Genomic DNA, 21,016 nt, shown 5'->3' with positions numbered 1-21,016 from the left:
AGTTAACCCCATCTTCCAGTATTATAACAGTCGTCTGAGCTCTGCCACGTCAGAGCATCATTGTAATATATGTGTGACAGATGTTCTCTTTGTGAGTGAGAGCCTTTTTCTTCCAAAAACAAAGGGAGAACGGATTTTCTCCCCTGACTAGTCCCTACGCAGGTAACGGAACAGAAAGACGCCGCACCAGGACGAGACATGGGCGGCAAAAAGAGACTCCGCAGCCGGAACTGACTCGAGAGTTTTTAGCTATTTTATTTAATCACTTTTTTAAAATAAATGTGTGTTTTTAAAATTTGAACGCTTTTAGACTCCTTTTCCTATCGGTGGTAACAAATGTCGATGTCAAAAGAACCTCCGAGCGATTGTGACATTAGTACAACATCCAGTTTTCTTTGGGTGGGCAGAGCGTGTCCGTGGGTGGGCACTGCCCACCCCTGCCCCCCCTGGTAACGGCCCTGATGACAACACAGAACAAAAAAAAAAAAAAAAAACAGTCCACAAGTCAAATAATTTCACACATTAGCATACCACAGGTAGTTGTACGCCCCATTTGTCGATAAAGTCCAATAAAGGTTTCCATATTTGCTCAAAGCCTTCCCTCTCACTACATAAGTTACATAAGTTAAATTTTGCTACTGAAGTCAGACCTGCAATAGTTAGCATAACATTAAACTTGCTAACCGTCAAAACTACGGTGGTCAGGCCAGCCTCCACAAGGAAAAACGAAGTCAAGCTAGTCGTCCGTTATTTGGATCAATGTTTGCATTATGTGCATTACGGTAATATCGTCCCTACCAATGTTGAGACCAAACCTACGCCCTTGTTTTCAACCACTGATGGCGGTGAGTTTTGAAGGTTTGTAATAAAGGACGCTCCCTGATGGCGAGTGGTAGACTGTTCCAGACCTTATGGGTCTTTACAGAGATAGCTGCGTTTTTTTAAAGTCCAGCATGGAAGGTGGGGCGAGTTGTAGATATACACTCACCAGCCACTTTACACCTGTACACCTGTCCAACTGCTTGTTAACACTTAATTTCTAATCAGCCAATCACATGGCGGCAACTCAGTGCATTTAGGCATGTAGATATGGTTTAAGGCAATCTCCTGCAGTTCAAACCGAGCATCAGTATGGGGAAGAAAGGTGATTTGAGTGACTTTGAACGTGGCATGGTTGTTGGTGCCAGAAGGGCTGGTCTGAGTATTTCAGAAACTGCTGATCTATTGGGATTTTCACGCACAACCATCTCTACTATTTACAGAGAATGGTCCAAAAAAGAAAAAATATCCACTGAGCGGCAGTTCTGTGGGCAGAAATGCCTTATTGATGCCAGAGGTCAGAGGAGAATGGCCACACTGGTTCGAGCTGATAGAAAGGCAACAGTGACTCAAATAACCACCCGTTACAACCAAGGTAGGCAGAAGAGCATCTCTGAACGCGCAGTACGTCGAACTTTGAGGCAGATGGGCTACAGCAGCAGAAGACCACACCGTGGTCTTAGCCTTTCTGCTAAGAACAGGAAACTGAGACTACAATTTGCACAAGCTCATCGAAATTGGACAATAGAAGATTGGAAAAAAGTTGCCTGTCTCGATTTCTGCTGCGACATTCGGATGGTAGGGTCAGAATTTGGCGTCAACAACATGAAAGCATGGATCCATCCTGCCTTGTATCAACGGTTCAGGCTTTTGGTGGTGGTGTAATGGTGTGGGGAATATTTTCTTGGCACTGTTTGGGCCCCTTGGTACCAATTGGGCATCATTGGAACGCCACAGCCAACCTGAGTATTGTTGCTGACCATGTCCTTCCCTTTATGACCACAATGTACCCAACTTCTGATGGCTACTTTCAGCAGGATAATGCGCCATGTCATAAAGCTGGAATCATCTCAGACTTTCTCAGGTTTCTTAAACATGACAATGAGTTCACTGTACTCAAATGGCCTCCAAAGTCACCAGATCTCAATTCAATAGAGCATCTTTGAGATGTGGTGGAACGGGAGATTCGCATCATGGATGTGCAGCCGACAAATCTGCACCAACTGTGTGATGCCATCATGTCAATATGGAGCAAACTCTCTGAAGAATGCTTCCAGCACCTTGTTGAATCTATGCCACGAAGAATTGAGGCAGTTCTGAAGGCAAAAGGGGGTCCAACCCATTACTAGCATGGTGTACCTAATAAAGTGGCCGGTGAGTGTAAATTTCCATTTATTCACTTGAACATATATCTGTTCATTTCACATCGTTGCACATAACTGTGTGTTTATCTATGAACGTCTGGTAACAGTGCTGTTTGTGTACAAGAACTTTGGAACAATGGAAGAACTTTTTCTTCCATTGTTTTTATCTAGAGGCTGTTACTTGATAGGACAAATATGAACTGGTTATGAAGGTTGGGGCAGATTGACTCGGGAGCTCCCCGTAGTGTTGTCGGGAGATTCGGTGGTCGGCCAGTCTTTTCTTTCCGCAATAAATGTAGACTCTGTACTTTATTCATTACTACAGAATTGTGTGTCGTCAGTTCTTGCCCATTCAAGAGAATAAAAGAACCTGAGAAATAGATTTTGTCTATGGCAGTTCTTCATACGACTTCTTTTCTTAAGAGTCCATGGAATATACTCGGAAATACTTTAAGTGGCTGAATGCCAATAGGACTTGACAGTCTAGAGTTTAGGACACTCTTAAATACAGTATCTTACTGATGGAGATAGCCTGATCTTGGTTCCAACACATATGAAAAACCCTTACGTCTGATATCAAGGATATTGAATAAATTCTCAAAGAGCTTGCCAGAAAAACAAATTAGTAATACAAAACTGCACTGCCACAAACAGAAAAAAGGGCTGGGCTCAAGTAGACCGGACATGATGTTTTACAGTGATAAAATATACCATTTCCAATGAACTCTTACTTTTTTATTTTTACATTGCATTCAAATTTCATAGTAGGTATAGTTTTCAACATGTCTTTCCAAAAAGTGCATTTTGGTTGAAAACAAGTAAAAAAAAAAGAAATGTTGACTGTCTGTGTAAAAGAGTGTGAAGAGGGTAAAAATGAGAAGTAGTTTTTTTTTTTTTTTTTTTTTTTTTTTTTTTAATCTTATTTCTGCTGGGGTTTTTTCACACTGCAAAGCGTGTTCATGCATGTTAATGTAAAAAACAGGAAGATGGCCAGCTTTTGCTTTTTTATTTCTTCCACCTTGAAACAGTGACAGCCATAAGGGGTATACATAAAGGTCAAAATAAGCAGCAAATACAGAATGAGCTGGACTGCGCATAAGGACTTTGTCATATTTGTCATCTTACTCTTCGGTTTTCAAGGTATGACTCGCCTACATTTCGGCAGATTTGTGGCTTAAATATTTATTCAAATGCTGATTGTTTACATGTTATTGTTGCTCATCAACAAAAATATCCTGTTGCCTGAGTGTTTAAAATTTGAGTTTAATTCCTCCAGGGATGGGGAAAATACTGACAAATTGACAAACTTTAAAGCGATGCACAAATTCACATTCAGTAGTTTCCTGTTTAATGCTTTCACTCTTTTTTTTTTTTTTTTTTTTTTTAATTTTTAAAAAAAAAATTTTTATAGCGTATATACCAGTATATATTTTTGGTATTTTTCAGTCTTCTTAACATCCTATCACAGCAAACATCCTCTCCATGATTCTAATCATTGAAAGATAAATTGAGAGAGCGTGTGCAACACCTCTACCAAGGTTTTAGTTTCAATGCCTATTTTACACATTTTCTCCACAAATAACATCTGCCAAAAGCATCACTGTAAAACAATCTCAGTGAGTGGCCTGTGAGGAGTTGCAAGTAAATTTATATTGTTTACAAAAAAATGTAATCTGTGTCATTTGTCAACAGATACAGTATATGACATATTAAACTTGACTTTGACCTGCTGCTTTGACCAGGGTAGTTTTTGTTCAAAACAAACATAGTCTTACATTAAGCTATTTACACAACATTTGCATTACTTCCTAATATTAATAACAATCAGATCTATTTGCCACTGTATCATGTCAGTGTTCTGAAGATGAAAACTCACAGATGTGAACATTCTGCAAAAATGTATGTGTGGAGCTAAAGTTAAAAGCATTTGTCACACTCATATCAGTTCTTATACATCTTGTTCAAAGTGTGACTAATATCAGTAAAAGGAAAGAGGAGGAACCTCATATACATTTCCGTGAAGAAGTTTTGAGGTTTCTCAGAACTTTTTTTCTTTTTTTTTTTCTTCTACTTTAATGTATAAGATTAACAAACAAATGTAATTGGGTGTGGAAAAATATACATATTGTTTTAGGTGTCTTTGTGAGGCAATATCAGGGTAGAATGGTAAAATCATTATGTATATATGTATATATACAGTGCCTTGCAAAAGTATTCGGCCCCCTTGAATCTTGCAACCTTTCGCCACATTTCAGGCTTCAAACATAAAGATATGAAATTTAATTTTTTTGTCAAGAATCAACAACAAGTGGGACACAATCGTGAAGTGGAACAACATTTATTGGATAATTTAAACTTTTTTAACAAATAAAAAACTGAAAAGTGGGGCGTGCAATATTATTCGGCCCCTTTACTTTCAGTGCAGCAAACTCACTCCAGAAGTTCAGTGAGGATCTCTGAATGATCCAATGTTGTCCTAAATGACCGATGATAATATATAGAATCCACCTGTGTGTAATCAAGTCTCCGTATAAATGCACCTGCTCTGTGATAGTCTCAGGGTTATGTTTAAAGTGCAGAGAGCATTATGAAAACCAAGGAACACACCAGGCAGGTCCGAGATACTGTTGTGGAGAAGTTTAAAGCCAGATTTGGATACAAAAAGATTTCCCAAGCTTTAAACATCTCAAGGAGCACTGTGCAAGCCATCATATTGAAATGGAAGGAGCATCAGACCACTGCAAATCTACCAAGACCCGGCCGTCCTTCCAAACTTTCTTCTCAAACAAGGAGAAAACTGATCAGAGATGCAGCCAAGAGGCCCATGATCACTCTGGATGGACTGCAGAGATCTACAGCTGAGGTGGGAGAGTCTGTCCATAGGACAACAATCAGTCGTACACTGCACAAATCTGGCCTTTATGGAAGAGTGGCAAGAAGAAAGCCATTTCTCAAAGATATCCATAAAAAGTCTCGTTTTAAGTTTGCCACAAGCCACCTGGGAGACACACCAAACATGTGGAAGAAGGTGTTCTGGTCAGATGAAACCAAAATTGAACTTTTTGGCCACAATGCAAAACGATATGTTTGGCGTAAAAGCAACACAGCTCATCACCCTGAACACACCATCCCCACTGTCAAACATGGTGGTGGCAGCATCATGGTTTGGGCCTGCTTTTCTTCAGCAGGGACAGGGAAGATGGTTAAAATTGACGGCAGCCAAATACAGGAACATTCTGGAAGAAAACCTGTTGGTATCTGCACAAGACCTGAGACTGGGACGGAGATTTATCTTTCAACAGGACAATGATCCAAAACATAAAGTCAAATCTACAATGGAATGGTTCAAAAATAAACGTATCCAGGTGTTAGAATGGCCAAGTCAAAGTCCAGACCTGAATCCAATCGAGAATCTGTGGAAAGAGCTGAAGACTGCTGTTCACAAACACTCTCCATCCAACCTCACTGAGCTCGAGCTGTTTTGCAAGGAAGAATGGGCAAGAATGTCAGTCTCTCGATGTGCAAAACTGATAGAAACATACCCCAAGCGACTTGCAGCTGCAATTGGAGCAAAAGGTGGCGCTACAAAGTATTAACGCAAGGGGGCCGAATAATATTGCACGCCCCACTTTTCAGTTTTTTATTTGTTAAAAAAGTTTAAATTATCCAATAAATGTTGTTCCACTTCACGATTGTGTCCCACTTGTTGTTGATTCTTGACAAAAAATTAAAATTTTATATCTTTATGTTTGAAGCCTGAAATGTGGCGAAAGGTTGCAAGGTTCAATGGGGCCGAATACTTTTGCAAGGCACTGTGTACTGTATATATGTTTTTTTTTTTTTTTTAATATTTCTGAGAGTCGGTGTGTGTCTAAGTGCCCACTTTAAAGTGCTTATGACACTAAAAAGCATATTTCATATTTCATGCGGTGTTTTATGCTCCTGAATGAATTGAACCGCTTGGATGTGTGTGGAACGATTGTTTTATATATTCAATTTTTGAATCCTGTGCCATGAAAATGAGTGACTTCCGGCTCCAGTCTCAAGTTGAGAAAGAGGGCGCTGTGACGTGTACGGTTGAAACAGTCCTCTTCACTATCCAGCCGTACTATTGTATGAGAAGGACTAAGGATTCAGCTGATTTTGCAGATTAATTCGTTTATTTTTCGCATCACGCCAGCCAAATGGCTGCAGAAAAATGTAGCTGGAACAGAGAGAGGCGTGTGAACCTTTTTGGGGTTTCAAAAGGTTCCCATTCATCGGTGAATATTTGCCAAAACAAGCCCTACTACTGTGGGACCATTGGACTCACGAGGAAGTGAGTAAAATCGTATTTTGTATTATGTCAAACACTGGGATCATTTTAATACGTAGGTGGCTTGCATTTTGTGGCTGACATGCTTCTTGTCCACTCGGGCGACGACCGGCAGCTTGTCGCAAATCCCCGCGCCGGTAGAGCACTACACTCGGTTTATTGCCCTCTTCATGTTCCTGGCGTTTCGTCAAATTTTCGACCCCACCAGAAATTGCAACTTTGTGTTAAAAATGGGCGCAAATACAGCGATTACAAAGTAAACACTACAAACTTTCTTTACATAAAGGACTATTTACTTACGTTTCATCATGGATGGGCATGTAGAAAAAGCACTCCTAAGACATATTCTGTCTGTCATGTAAGCTGCACAACAACTGCACGCCGCTCTTTGTTTACATCGTCGCCGTGTAGTAAAGCATTACTTTTCATTATATTCGTGTTGACCATGTGGCAGCTACGCCTTCCTCCGACGTCGGCCGGTTTGTCCGGCGGTACTCTCCATTCGCTTCCCCGGTGAGCTTTCCTGTCCGTAGTAGCAGGGGAACGAGCTGTAACTTGCTCTCCGCCGGGTGGGTTGCAGATCGGCGATGACAATCGACAACCCCGCCGCAATGTGACATTTCTGGGCTAGTTTTGTGTGCTTTTTCGCTTCGAAAAGCTAAATTAAAACTTTGAGACGTTACTCGGTTCGTGTTAGCATGTTCGCTAGCTGTCACGCCTCTTGGTTTGTTTACATTCTCCGAAGCAAGGGGGCAGGGAATTGACAAACGCCTTACTAACTACTGCGGCATAATGTAGCGTTTGGGAGGTGCGACAGTAAAGGTGAAGTTGACAGTTTTGACCATTATGTAGTAATTTGGACATGTTGTACTAAATAAATGCATTTTTATGATTTCATATTCCATTCAGCACAAAACTGTTATTTGTCATGACATACCATTTATTTAGCAATTGGGAAAAATACTTCGATAAAAAGAATATCCTTTAAAAATATTGGAGTTGAGAGACTGAAACAATGACATTTTGCGGCTCTCTTCATCGCATTTTCCTCGTTATGAATAATTCCCCCTCAATGGGCTGCATGATAAATCAGATTAGACCATTCTCCTGCTGATGTCATCAACCTGTTGGGGACGCTAGAGACATATCATGTTAGGCATGGCTAGACGGCAGATTAAAGTCATCTGCGCTTTGCCAAATTGTTGAATATCGTTGAATCGTCTCAAAATATTATTGTAATTCACATAATAATGCTATTTACGACTTTTTTTTATCCTGTCGTACGCACTTTTTAAAGGCCTTTTCACATTAATGTCAGCCCAGTATGAAAAGCAGTCCTTGTCAAGAGCAAAACAGATGGAGCCACATAGCCTGATGTTGACGCTGCCAGGAAGTGAAAAGCAGCATGCATTATAACTATAGTCCTACGCACCAATGCGTTTATTTTTCATTGTTGCACTAGAAAACCGTGACTTTTCCTATTTTAAGGAGTAGGGGGCATTATAATAGCCCTGTAAAAAATTTCACAAGTTTTGGTGAAAAGGTGAATAGTTATTTTTGTTGTTGTTTGTGAACTACATTTCCACACAAACGTATACTGAGGTACCATTTAGCTTCGCAAGGAGAGGTATGAGTCATTTTTCGAGTGTCCCAGAGCTCACGACACTTAAAAAAAAAAGAGCATTTATCAAGATTCTGTCAGCCGTGATTTGCGAATATCCGTCCACCAAAACAGCCTGATAGCACAGATACAAATATGCCTGCCCCTGTGCTAATGGATGCGTTGTTGACGTCAGGCCACCGACGCTGTAAAAATAGAACAAATCTCTTATTTTGGGCCCCGCCCCTCGGCAAAAATTCACTCAAGACTTTCCGTTTCATCCAAAATGACCGCCGCCACCACTCACTTTCGCCGAAAAGTCCTCTCCCACATACACAATGAATGGGTTGCCACTAGTTTTATATGAGCTTAAGACACAAATGAAAAATTAATCATGTTGAGTCTCGAGTACACCTGATTTAAAGGGAATGAAAGGAGCAACTTTGATTGGCCATTATTGAAGTCAGTTGGCTTTTATCGAACAGCAGGACAGACCTTCCTCTCACAGATGTGCAAGCCTACGCTCGACTGCAAAAATGATAAAAAGTCGATTCATTTTACTCTTGATACATTTGGACTTTACTTCATTGTGAAAAAGAGTGTAAACACTTTATCACATTTTAGGGTCATGTAGGCCACATTATTAACAGGGGTTAGGGAAAATGTGACCTCCACATATATTTTTCAATATAACTTTTGGAGGGCTAAAAAAATATAAATTAATAAATAATAAAAACAAACTTGCAATGAACAAAAACAGAGATATACTGTTGTTATGGCCACCAATAACTTTAAAGTTGACAAATGATGAAAAAAAACCAGCACTATTAATAACAAATAACATTTTTCAAAACATCTTGCGCCATCATTGGCAAGTAATGAGTTAATTGAGTGAACAAAGGGTTTATCCAAAAACATTCATCAGACTTTATTCATATTTAAAAAAGAAAAAAAAACTTTGTTTTTTATGTGTGTTGAATTATCTATATTGAAAAGTCATTATTATTCCAGAAAGTGATTATTATTATTATATTGTTGTACAACAAAATAAGAAACGGTTCTTCTTCACATATTAAAGTATGCATGTGAAAAAAAACAACTAAAACAATCCAAAATATGAGCAAATATGCATTTAATGTTGGAAATGTGTTTCAGTGTCCCAGAGTTGGGCGCTGTATGAATGGGGAGGGGAATACACTCAGGAGACCATCTGCGGTCTGACAGGAACCACGGTGATCCTCAACTGCTCCTTCTGGTACCCAAAAACACACGACGGCCACATCATAAAGGTTGAAAAGACACTGTGGTTCACCAATGGTAACAACGATCAACCTGAAGATCTGACGAAGGACTCCAAGTATACTGATCGTCTAGACCTGAACTGTCAAGGCAACTGGTGCACTTTGTCAATCAGAGAGCTGAGAAAGAGTGACGAGGGCAAATACAAGTTCAGATTCATAACGAACGCGACCGGAGGACAATACACTGTCACGTCTGGAGTCACTCTGAAAGTCACTGGTATTGATGCTTTTTAAAAGGTGCTTTCCACCAAGAACGAAAGTTTGGAAGCTTCCATCAAAATGTATTGTTGTTTTATCCATAACTTATACACAAAAGTTTTATTTAATTTTTTTCTAAAGAGATACATTTCACATGAATAAAATGCAATTGGGAAATAACACTTATTACAGAATGATTAATCAAATTTTGGGAAGAAAAATAAATCAATGAATTAAAAAAAAAAACAACTTAAAAATAAACGATACATTATAAATTGGATTCTAGCAAGTTTGATCTTTTTATTCAAAACAATTTACAATCCCCAATAAATTTTATATCAGTAACATGTTTCTTTTTTTAACCATACTCTTTTTCTTAAAAAAAAAAAAAAAAAAAAAAAAGTGGTTTCCAAAAATTCACTAACATGGTAATTAAATTTTCCATAGATATGACTGTGCATGAGGTATACATGTGTACTGCGATTGGCTGGCGACTAGTTCAGGGTGGACCCTACATTGGGCCCAAAGTCAGCTGGGTTAGGCACAAGGACACCCTTGGCCTCATGTGGATAAGTAGAAGCCTACAAAGAATGGGTAGCTCCATTTTGACAATCATATCGTCAAATGTTTAAAATAAAACACAGACAAAAAAGCTAAAAATTGAAGCAAAGCATCTTCACCTTGGTGGAAATAGGCAATAAAAGTTTTACATTGCAATAGATGTGTTTTGATACTACATTAATATGTGTCCCACACAATTTCAGATCTCACTATACAAAAGCCAATTTGGAAAAAATTGAGTTGTCACAGTGAGTGCCGTTTGGACTCTCCTTCGTACATTTGGTATGAGAATGGAAAGAAAATACCAAACTTGAACTCCAAAAAGACCATTTCACCAGTAGATTACCGCAGCTACTCCTGTGCTTTAAGAGGACACGAACAGCATTTGTCTCCTCCAGTGTGTGAGTGGTTGACTCCTGCCGCACAAGTTTGCAGCTCTTCATGAATGCTTATGCTAAAGTGCTGGTTTCATCTTTCAGGTTGGGGCCATCCATGTGACAAGGTGGATTATGACCACAAAAATATCTGCGCCCTCAAAGGCTCCGATGTGGACATTACTTGCACTTACAGCCACCACAAGACGGTACGGGAAAAGTCCTGGTTCCGCCCAGACAATGGCAACACTTGGAATGTTCCATCAGTGTCTACGACATGGCAGTTGTACCACCGGTATTTCACTCATGATAGCAGGTCACAATCATATCTACGAATCATAAATGTGACAGAGAGTGATTCTGCAGAGTATCGCTTCACATTCTCAGAATGGGGAAGCGATTTACCTGGAACAACATTGACAGTAACAGGTAACAGTGAAACACACCATGAAAATCTTTGGGGTTTGACATCAAAAATTGAATAGGGTACATGGAAGCAACAATTAAGCGTTTGTTTTCCCACCATTAGTAAACCCTTGAGCCACAGACATCATCAAACATTGGCATTCTTCATTTTGTGATTGTATGAGGAAACAAATGGGAATATTTTAGAATGAGCAAATTGACATCTAGATTTTAAAAATGCAGGGCGTGAATTTCTTGGACTTACCTGTTTGCTGTACCTTCCTCTAGCTGCGCAGGTGCAGGTGATCAAGGCCGAAAACAAAGATTCTTACACGGTCGCTTCGCTGTCCTGTCACACAAGTTGCAGTCCTGCATCATATTCGTATTGGTGCTGGGTGAAGGATGGACACGAAAATGTTGGCTGTCCAACTTGGAAAAAAGAACAGCAAATCACTTTACATCCAGGAGAATACATCACCTGTGCTGTTGGAAATAATCCTTTAAGTTTCTCTCCTCCATTGTGTGAGTTCTTGTTCAATGCATTGTTCTTTAATTGTTGCATTTAATGTGCATATCAAATCAAGTTTTGTCCCTACAATTGGTCAGTAAAATATGTAGTGTGTGTCATTCATTTGTTTTCGTTGAATACTTATATATAACAATGTAAAATTATCTTCTATTTTTTTTAAATAGTTGGTTAATTTAGACCTAATAATAAAAGAAAACGCAATAACCTAATTATTCATCTATATGTAAAAATTGCATTTTGTTATAAATTAATAATATATTTATTATGTAGTAAAACAAAACAAAAAAATATGGGGGGGACCTTGGAGTAGGGTGACTCTCTACTGACTGACATTCAACCATATCTTCTACCCGTCTCTTTCAGATGCTCTGGAAGCCCCCAGAGTGCTCTTGAGTAATAAAAGTGAGATCTTGGAGGGTGATCTACTGACTCTTACCTGCATAGCTGACACTCCAACATCATCGAGACACCGCTGGTACAAGAAATGCAGAACGTCAGACTGTGAGGTCATGAGATATGGAGAAAAGCTGGTATTCAGCTCCATCCAGTCTTCAGATTCAGCTGAGTATTTTTGTGCTGTGGAGAATGATCTGGGGGAGAAGATGTCGCAATCCGTCGTAATTGATGTGAAATGTGAGTACACTTTAGTGTCCTATAGTTAATTGTAAAATCTTTGGCTTTTGTTCTTCCTCATGGGTTTTTACAGTGTGCATGCAAGTCTGAATTTGCACGCCTTTTGACAACTACCATAGTCGAAACAACATATCTCCTGTGATCAATTGAGGTTAAACAAACATGTTTGAGACTCCAATGAACAACTCTCTGATGACACCAATATTGTGTTCTTCAGATGCTCCAAGGTTCTCTAATTTTCTGGTGAGTCCATCAAATGTCACCGAGGGACAGCCAGTGAATCTTACCTGCAGCAGTGATGCTAACCCAGCTGCTAGCTACACCTGGTACAAGGACCAAACTATGCTTCAGGATTCAGAAAGAAATTACTACACTTTTCAATCCATCAGCGCTAAAGATGCTGGAAGCTTCTACTGCAAGGCCCGCAATAAATATGGAAACGTCATCTCTTCACAGGTGGTCGTAGACATCCAATGTGAGTACCACAATAAATATGAAGGTCAAGCTTCAGTACCAAAGCTAATATGGAGGGCAAAACTGGTGAAGTGAATGTCCAAACCTGAGAAGAAAAAAAAAAAAAATAATAATAATAATTTTTGATTTGTTGTTCTTAAAGTGTAATTAAAATTAAAAATACATTAAAGTGTTGATTCATTCAATATCCACACCGTTACAAGCACTATGAGGCTATGTCACGTGCTCAGTAGACAGCCACTGAGCCACAAATTGAAATGTTAAAAAATTTGAATTGATAAAGTAATAATGTAAAACAGAAATAAAAAAAATATATATATATATATATATATATATATATATATATATATATATATATATATATATATATATATATATATATATATATATATATATATATATATTTATGGTCTTTCAACTTGTGGTTTTTGTTAAGATGTTTAAAAAGAGAGACAACATGATGTGCATCCGAATATAAAGAATCATGTTTAATAAATTAAAAAGATACAGAAAAATTAATTTTTGAGCGTGTCGAAAAACGTAACAATAAATAGGTGTCCATATGTCCAGGAAGTGGCCGTGCATAGTGCTGCTACTATTTTATCTAATCAAACCTGATGTCAAATGCTGATGTCATTAATACGCATCATTGCACACATCTTTCCTCAAGATTATAAGTGTGCTTTGTATGTGCATGGGTATAAGTGACATCAAAAAAAGGTATAAGAATATAAGTCGCACCTGCCAAAAAATGCTCAATGAAGAGGGAAAAAGACATACAGTATAAGTCGCACTGGAATATAAGTCACATTTTGGGCAGAATTTATTTGATAAAATCCAACACTACGAACAGATATGTCATCTTGAAAGGCAATTTAAAATAAAAATAGAATAGAGAACAATAATTAATAAATCGCTCCAGGGTATAAGTCGCACCTGCAGCCACACAAGGAAGGAAAACATTTTGACATAGTCTGAAAAATATGGTATATCTATAAATCTATATTATATTAATGGCGGTATGGTGCCTGCGTGGTTAGCAAGTCCGCCTCACAGTTCTGAGAGTAAGGGTTCAATCCCGGGCTCCGGCCTTTCTGTATAGAGTTTGCATGTTCTCCCCGTTTCCGGGTTTTCTCCGGGAACTCCGGTTTCCTCCCACATCCCAAACACATGCGTGGTAGGCTGATTGAACACTATGAATTGTCCGTAGGTATGAGTGTGTGCATGAATGGTTGTATGTCTCCTTGTGCCCTGCGATTGGCTGGCAACCAGTTTAGTCCCGTAGTTAGCTGGAATAAGCTCCAGCACCTCCGTGACACTCATGAGGAAAGGTGGCATGGAAAATGAATGAATATATTATAATAGTAAATAAAACTATTTCCCAACAGATGTTCCTCAGCTACCAAGCATCTCAGCGAGACCCTGTACTAACGTCAGCATGGGTTCTACGGTCAGATTGACGTGTACCAGTGATGCTAACCCCGCCGCTAGCTACTTTTGGTTCAAGGACCACGAGGAGTCTCCCAGATCCACGGAAGCCATGTTCAACATAATCAACTTCCAACAGGACAACGAGGGCGAGTATCACTGCGTGGCCCGAAACTCCCAAGGAAGCCGGAATGCCACAGTCCTGCTCCGAGCAGAGAAATTCAGGTCATGGTCACAGGGTGCTCTAACAGCAGTGGCTGTGCGTTACGCCACAACCGGCCTCCTGCTCATCCTGCTTTTAGTCACCGTCCTGCTATTCTGGTTGGTTCATTTTGTCATTTATTTTTAGATGGCCCGAAGAGGTTTTCAAAAAACTTGCTTGCTTTTTCTCGTTTTTGTTGTTCTTGTTGGTGAGGACACTAACTAAAATTGCAACTCCTCCAACAATCTTTGAAAGAGTTGACGGATCACAGTGAAAGTTAGCTGGTACAATGGGGCAAATAAGTATTTAGTCAGCCACCAATTGTGCAAGTTCTCCTACTTGAAAAGATTAGAGAGGCGTGTAATTGTCAAAATGGGTAAACCTTAACCATGAGAGAGAGAATGTGGGAAAAAAAACAGAAAATCACATTGTTTGATTTTTTTAAAGAATTTATTTCCAAATTAGAGTGGAAAATAAGAATTTGGTCACCTACAAATAAGCAAGATTTCTGGCTGTCAAAGAGGTCTAACTTCTTCTAACGAGGTCTAACGAGGCTACACCGGTTACCTGTATTAATGGCACCTGTTTTAACTCACTATGGGTATAAAAGGCACCTGTCCAAAAACTCAGTCAGTCACACTCCAAACTCCACTATGGCCAAGACCAAAGAGCTGTCGAAGGACACCAGAGACAAAATTGTAGACCTGCACCAGGCTGGGAAGACTGATTCTGCAATAGATAAAACGCTTGGTGTAAAGAAATCAACTGCGGGAGCAATTATTAGAAAATGGAAGACATGCAAGACTACTGATAATCTCCCTCGATCTGGGGCTACATGCAAGATCTCATCCCGCGGCGTCAAAATAATAACAAGGACGGTGAGCAAAAATCTCAGAACCACACGGGGGGACCTAGTGAATGACCTACAGAGAGCTGGGACCACAGTAACAAAGGCTACTATCAGTAACACAATGCGCCGCCAGGGACTCAAATCCTCCACTGCCAGATGTGTCCCCCTGCTGAAGAAAATAGAACTTTTTGGTAGAAACACAGGTTTTCGTGTTTGGAGGAGAAAGAATAATGAATTGCATCCGAAGAACACCATACCTACTGTGAAGCATGGGGGTGGAAACATCATGCTTTGGGGCTGTTTTTCTGCAAAGGGACCAGGACGACTGATCTGTGTAAAGGAAAGAATGAATGGGGCCATGTATCGAGAGATTTTGAGTGAAAATCTCCTTCCATCAGCAAGAGCATTGAAAATGAGACGTGGCTGGGTCTTTCAGCATGACAATGATCCCAAACTCACAGCTAGGGCAACAAAGGAGTGGCTTCGTAAGAAGCATTTCAAGGTCCTGGAGGGACCTAGCCAGTCTCCAGATCTCAATCCCATAGAATATCTGTGGAGGGAGTTGAATGTCCGTGTTGTCCAAAAACAGCCCCAAAACATCACTGCTCTAAAGGAGATCTGCATGGAGGAATGGGCCAAAATACCAGCAGCAGTGGGTGAAAAGCTTGTGAAGAGTTGCAGAAAACGTTTGACCTCCGTTATTGCCAACAAAGGGTACATAACAAAGTATTGAGATGAACATTTGGTATTGACGAAATACTTATTTTCCACCATGATTTGCAAATAAATTCTTTAAAAAACAAACTGTGATTTTCTGGGGGGGGGGTCCACACTCTTTCTCTCATGGTTGAAGTTTACCCATGTTGACAATTACAGGCCTCTCTAATATTTTTAAGTCGTGGAACTTGCACAATAAGTGGTTGACTAAATACTTATTTGCCCCACTGTACATTCCAGGGATGAATACACGCCAATCCTTGGAGCCTGATTATTATTATTATTTTGTATGCGTTTCAGGGCTGATTAATTACACCAATGAATTGCAGACTTAATGAGAAAGAAAGCAAAAGCAAAATGAACAGGAAAGATGGGATGAGATGAGTAGCGTTAAACTTGTGATGGCACTCTCCTGATCCAACTTATCCACTATTACTATGGAGATAGTTCGCATTCAGAGTTGTCGTGTGCGTTACAGATAATTAGGGTATACAGTGAAATACAGCAGTTTGATTAATTTTTTTTGCTGATACCCATCACAGAACACGAAAACGTTGATGCAGTTTGCCTCTACGAAGACGAGTTATGGCGTCTAATTACGTCATACCTCATTTTTGGCACATAAAAGCTCTGTCCAGATCCATCATCCTCCTGCCGGTGTTCTCAGATTTAGCAGACATCAGATGTTGCTCCCGAAGCTTGATCCCGTTGAATAAGCGACACGGAAAACAAATAAATGCATTAAACTTGGTTTGATTGCTGGCAATTCGTATCATTTTCTGCCCAACAGATTTTAATGACGCCTTATTTTGCATCGCGATCTAAGAGGATATTATAGTGATGGGGTGTAAGGTAGAGAGAGAGAAAGGCAAGTGGACACAGGCATTCTGATTTGTAGCTTAGACCGCGCCATTTATTGGCATAAGGTTCGGCACCTCCTCCTTCACAACACACATTTGAACATAAGTATCATATAGTGAAAATAATAACAAAAATAATATTCATATTTCTCAATAAAAATGTGAACAAAAAGTGCATCAATCTGTATTAATGAGGCCCTATTCTGACACAGTTAAACAAAATTAAAAGAGAACTGGCATTCACAATCAAAATACATATTTAAAATACACATAAAACTTACTCAGACTTTGGTCAAACTCTATTTAAACATTGTAGCAACTCGTTTAGCTCAACAAATACAATGGATGACAAAATTTAGTAACAATATACAAACTATGATGCTGGGAGCCATTATCAGGTGTCTTACCGTTACAACATACAATTGAACATAAGGCACAATGGACCCGCACTGGGGAATAGAAAGAAAACTCAGTCAAGGGATAAAACGCACTCATTAGCTTGATCTCCAATTAAATTTAAAACTCACCAATGACACCTTGTGGCATATTTAAATCACTACCTTACACAGTTAAAGAGTGACACTGTGGAAGTACTGAAGCGTGGCAATGTGACGTTACCGCCCTGTGATGTCAACAACAATGGTGAGCTACTAGTTAATTTTTTGGTTAAAAATTTTACAAATTTTATGAAAACGAAAACAAAAAGAGGGGTTTTAAATAGTATCAAATTATTATAACTTGTACTAACGTTATCTTTTAAGAACTACACGTCTATCCGTGGTTCCCTTTAAAAATGCGACTCTTCCATCATTTTTGGTTGGATCACCATGAAATTAGGTCGGTACTGTAAATTGATTTCATTCCTCCCCCCTTTACTTTCAGGAAAAAGACTACATCAAAAGGCAGGATGCACTCCAAATCTCAGGTGAGGCAACACATTTAATAAAATTCATTGTTTTAATATCAATATCCGCAGCGCTAAACATTTTATACATGTGGCCAAGTTAAAATATATTTTTTTAAAATTAATATTTCCTCAAAAGGTTTTACTTTTGCTGAAATATCGAAACAACTGAAAAATTTCATAATTGTAAAACTACTTAAATTTCATTCGGTTTAAGAATTATGAAAATGCTTGTAAAAAAACAAAAAATACACAGGTTAAAAATCATCCAATTGTTCAAACTTTTCAAAAACTTCATAGTTTTAATATTAAAAATATTACAAATATAAAAAAAAAAAATATTAGCTGTTAAGCCAGGTTAAAAAACAAAACAAAACAAAAAAAAAACAAATGTCAAACAATAAATGATAACATCATTAAAATGCTAAAAACTCAAATCCCACAATTGTTACAAATACTGTATATATCAAGAAATAATACTAAATGGGTAACTGCTTACAAATCTTAATTTCTCTGAAAAATGTTTGGAGAAAAAGTGCTAAATCATTTCAAAACCAGGAAATGTATTTTTAAAATAACAATGAATGATGAGACTGATTAAAAATGTCATCAGCCAAACACGAGTGAAGACAGCAGCAGGGATCAACTGGAGGAGCTGATGGCATTCTCCGAACACTCTCCAATCAATTCCAATGTCACCAATGACAAAACAGACCACGATGAGGATGACTACGAAACTGTGGTGGACACAGTCATCAAATGTGGTGGCCAAGCCTCAGGATGAGTTCTGCATCGTTCTTTTCACCTCTTTAAACATCGTTTAAATGACTCTTATTCGTCTAGGGACTAAAATTGATCCCGACATCCATGATTGGTCCACAACAATACCCCCAATCCATTCTGATACTGCACATGCATGAGTAAAACTGTTCACAAGTCTAAATACCCATGCCTGAAATTATTCAGAAAGTTGGCAAATTCGGGTTTGATGAAGCCATTTTGGGCCAATTACCTTAAGAGTAACGCATGGAAAAGTACAATAGAAATTCAAACTTTGAAATCAGTTCTTCCCGCTGACACCAAATTGGGAGAACAAGAGGCACGAGAAATTGCGAAGATTTGAGGGTACTTAAAGAAAAATATACATTTCCGGCCACAACACGACCAGTTGCACCGATCCAAAACTGGATAGACATCTATCATAACAGGATGCACCAAATAGTGTCACCTAAAATATTCACCGTTTTCTTTTTAAACCATTTAAAAGTAAAATGGTTCTAAAATGGCTTCATGTCTGTTAAATTTAGTTTAGCTTTGTTTTTTTGCTGGATGTTTTTTTGTTGTTGTTTTTTTTTGTACTCCAATGCAATTACAGTAAATGCATTTTTACTGCACTACCAATATGAATATGTGTGTATTACTTGATCTAGTCATCCACCAAATTCTATTCAAATAAGAAGTATCATTTTGGGACATATATTTTTATGATTACATGTAAATAAATAAATAAATCATTACAAAGCCTCAAATTATATGGCTTTATCTAACCCATTTCCCTCCAGGTTTTTCCCACAAACATTTAACCGTGCAAACATGTATCATTGGTGGCCTCTTGAAGTACTCAATAATAAAAATGATTTTCTGTGACTTTTGTGCGTCATTTTTTATTTGTGTTTATTGTTTATGTGTTTTCATGGTATGTAAAGCACATTGCATTACCTTAATTGAATTGTACTTTGCAAATAAATTTACCTTGCCTTGTTTCCCACCTTAGTTCAGTTTCGTGTGCGCTAGTGCGCAACAAGGCGTATTTCAGTCAGGAGGCAAGATTTTACTTGGACTTCCTAGTTCCAAAATACTGCGATATTACTTTAATACAGGGGTCACCTAGTCTGGTCCGCGAGTGCAACAATCCAGCTTGTTTACCATGTCTCCCTACTCTAACATATATGAACTAAATAATCAACTCATCAGCACGCTCTGCCGAAGCATGATAACGATTCAACCATATATACCTTTATTATTGTACAAATGTTATCTAAAAATTCATAATTCAGAGCACAGCTGTCTACATCGTGAGGCCAGGAAGGGCAGGCAGGCGCTCTAAAGGGTACAGCTGTTCTTTAAAAGTTACACCGTAACATTTAATAATTGGTAAAAGCACGGCCTGGCCACCCACGCTTCATGATATGACATATTTTGACGTATTTTGTCTCATAATCATGGGACCCTTGTTTTACCAGTTAACCCCGTCTTCCAGTATTATAACAGTCCTCTGAGCTCTGCCACGTCAGAGCATCATTGTAATCCGTGTGTGACGGATGTTCTCTTTGTGAGTGAGAGCCTTTTTCTTCTAAAAACTAAGGGAGAACGGATTTTCTCCCCTGACAAGTCCCTACGCAGGTAACGGAACAGAAAGACACAAAAAGACATAGGAGGGAACGAAAGTTACGTAGGTAACTATGGTTCTATCAATCCCAAATGACCCTTAAAGGCAGTGCTGTAAGAATTGAATGACCAATACCAGCAGGGATCATTCAGTGCTTACAGCGCTGCCTCTGGAGGTCAGCAGGGATGAAATACAACAAGAGGTTACAATTAAACAGCACAGTACACACTCATGCCTTACTTATGCTCCTGTGTTGGGTGACGGCGAACGGACTACGGCGTCATTGAGCTTTCTATAGTTCTGCGGTGAGGGAACGTGTTGCTCTATAATTCACCGCCAAACCACGAGAGGGGTGTGGCCTATTGTTTGTACGGTTTTGGGGCATGCTTGTTGACTTCCTGTATTCTAGTTTATCAGAGAAAAAAATAAATAAACAATGCAAGATGGAACGCTTGAATGTGGATCTTCAGCTCATTAACATTAAATAAATGTTGATCATTCGACTGTTGAGGCGCAGGCGACGCAGAAGACGGTTTCGAGGCAGTCTGCCCAACTTTTTATGCCGCACATTGAGTTCTAGCCTCGGGCGGAAACCAGCAAGATGTGGAGGTCTGGAAAGCCCTCCGGCCGGATTTGTTTGCCGTCTCCTACAACCAGCCAGTGGGAAGGTATAGCAGATTTCTAGCAGCTATGGAACATCCTAAACTGCTTTGGAAGCCTTGATGTTAACGTTATCATAAAAGCACCGAGGCACTCTTAATCAGTGATGATGTATCGAGTGTGAACTGTCTGTTGAAAATGAAACATCAAAACAACTCTTTTGACGCCAAACCTGTGCTTTGTTCTTCATATACTTGAAGTGTGACATGTAACTAACTCACAGCAAACATATGTGCACAATAAATGATGAGGTGCACCAACCAAAAATACGACATAAAGTGATAAAAAGCTGGCAGTTTTGGCCGACTGGGTCATCGCTTCGTATTCAAATTCAGTAGGCGCACGTCAGGCTACGGTGCAGGGTCGTAAATAGGGTCTTCCTTGACGGCGCATGTCTGACGCGGAAGCATAACTCGGCCTTAAAAAGTTAAGT

The 21,016-nt window shown here is 39.1% G+C and overlaps 2 protein-coding genes across 3 annotated transcripts in view; both read left to right on the top strand.

The window, feature by feature from the left end:
- The window catches only part of LOC130920651 (sialoadhesin-like), a 111,626-nt gene that overhangs the window by 76,003 nt on the left and 14,607 nt on the right, over positions 1-21,016 (top strand). The window lies entirely within an intron of this gene.
- LOC130920652 (B-cell receptor CD22-like) lies at positions 3,202-19,147 on the top strand. 2 transcript variants are annotated; one of them, XM_057844013.1, is made up of 10 exons: positions 3,202-3,323; positions 9,254-9,616; positions 10,362-10,559; positions 10,638-10,961; positions 11,226-11,459; positions 11,830-12,099; positions 12,317-12,574; positions 13,962-14,322; positions 17,513-17,555; positions 18,148-19,147. In XM_057844013.1, exons 1-10 carry the CDS (start codon positions 3,263-3,265, stop codon positions 18,316-18,318), a joined length of 2,283 nt encoding a protein of 760 aa, XP_057699996.1. In that variant the 5' UTR covers positions 3,202-3,262; the 3' UTR covers positions 18,319-19,147. The 2 variants fall into 2 exon arrangements, with proteins under 2 accessions (XP_057699996.1, XP_057699997.1); XM_057844014.1 differs by lacking the exon at positions 9,254-9,616 and having other exon boundaries at positions 3,215-3,323.

The sequence above is a fragment of the Corythoichthys intestinalis genome, chromosome 8 (genome assembly GCF_030265065.1).
Source record: "Corythoichthys intestinalis isolate RoL2023-P3 chromosome 8, ASM3026506v1, whole genome shotgun sequence".
Classification (NCBI taxonomy): domain Eukaryota; kingdom Metazoa; phylum Chordata; class Actinopteri; order Syngnathiformes; family Syngnathidae; genus Corythoichthys; species Corythoichthys intestinalis.
The sequence above is the reverse complement of the archived record's forward strand: the minus strand, read 5'-3'. Positions and strand labels throughout refer to the sequence as shown.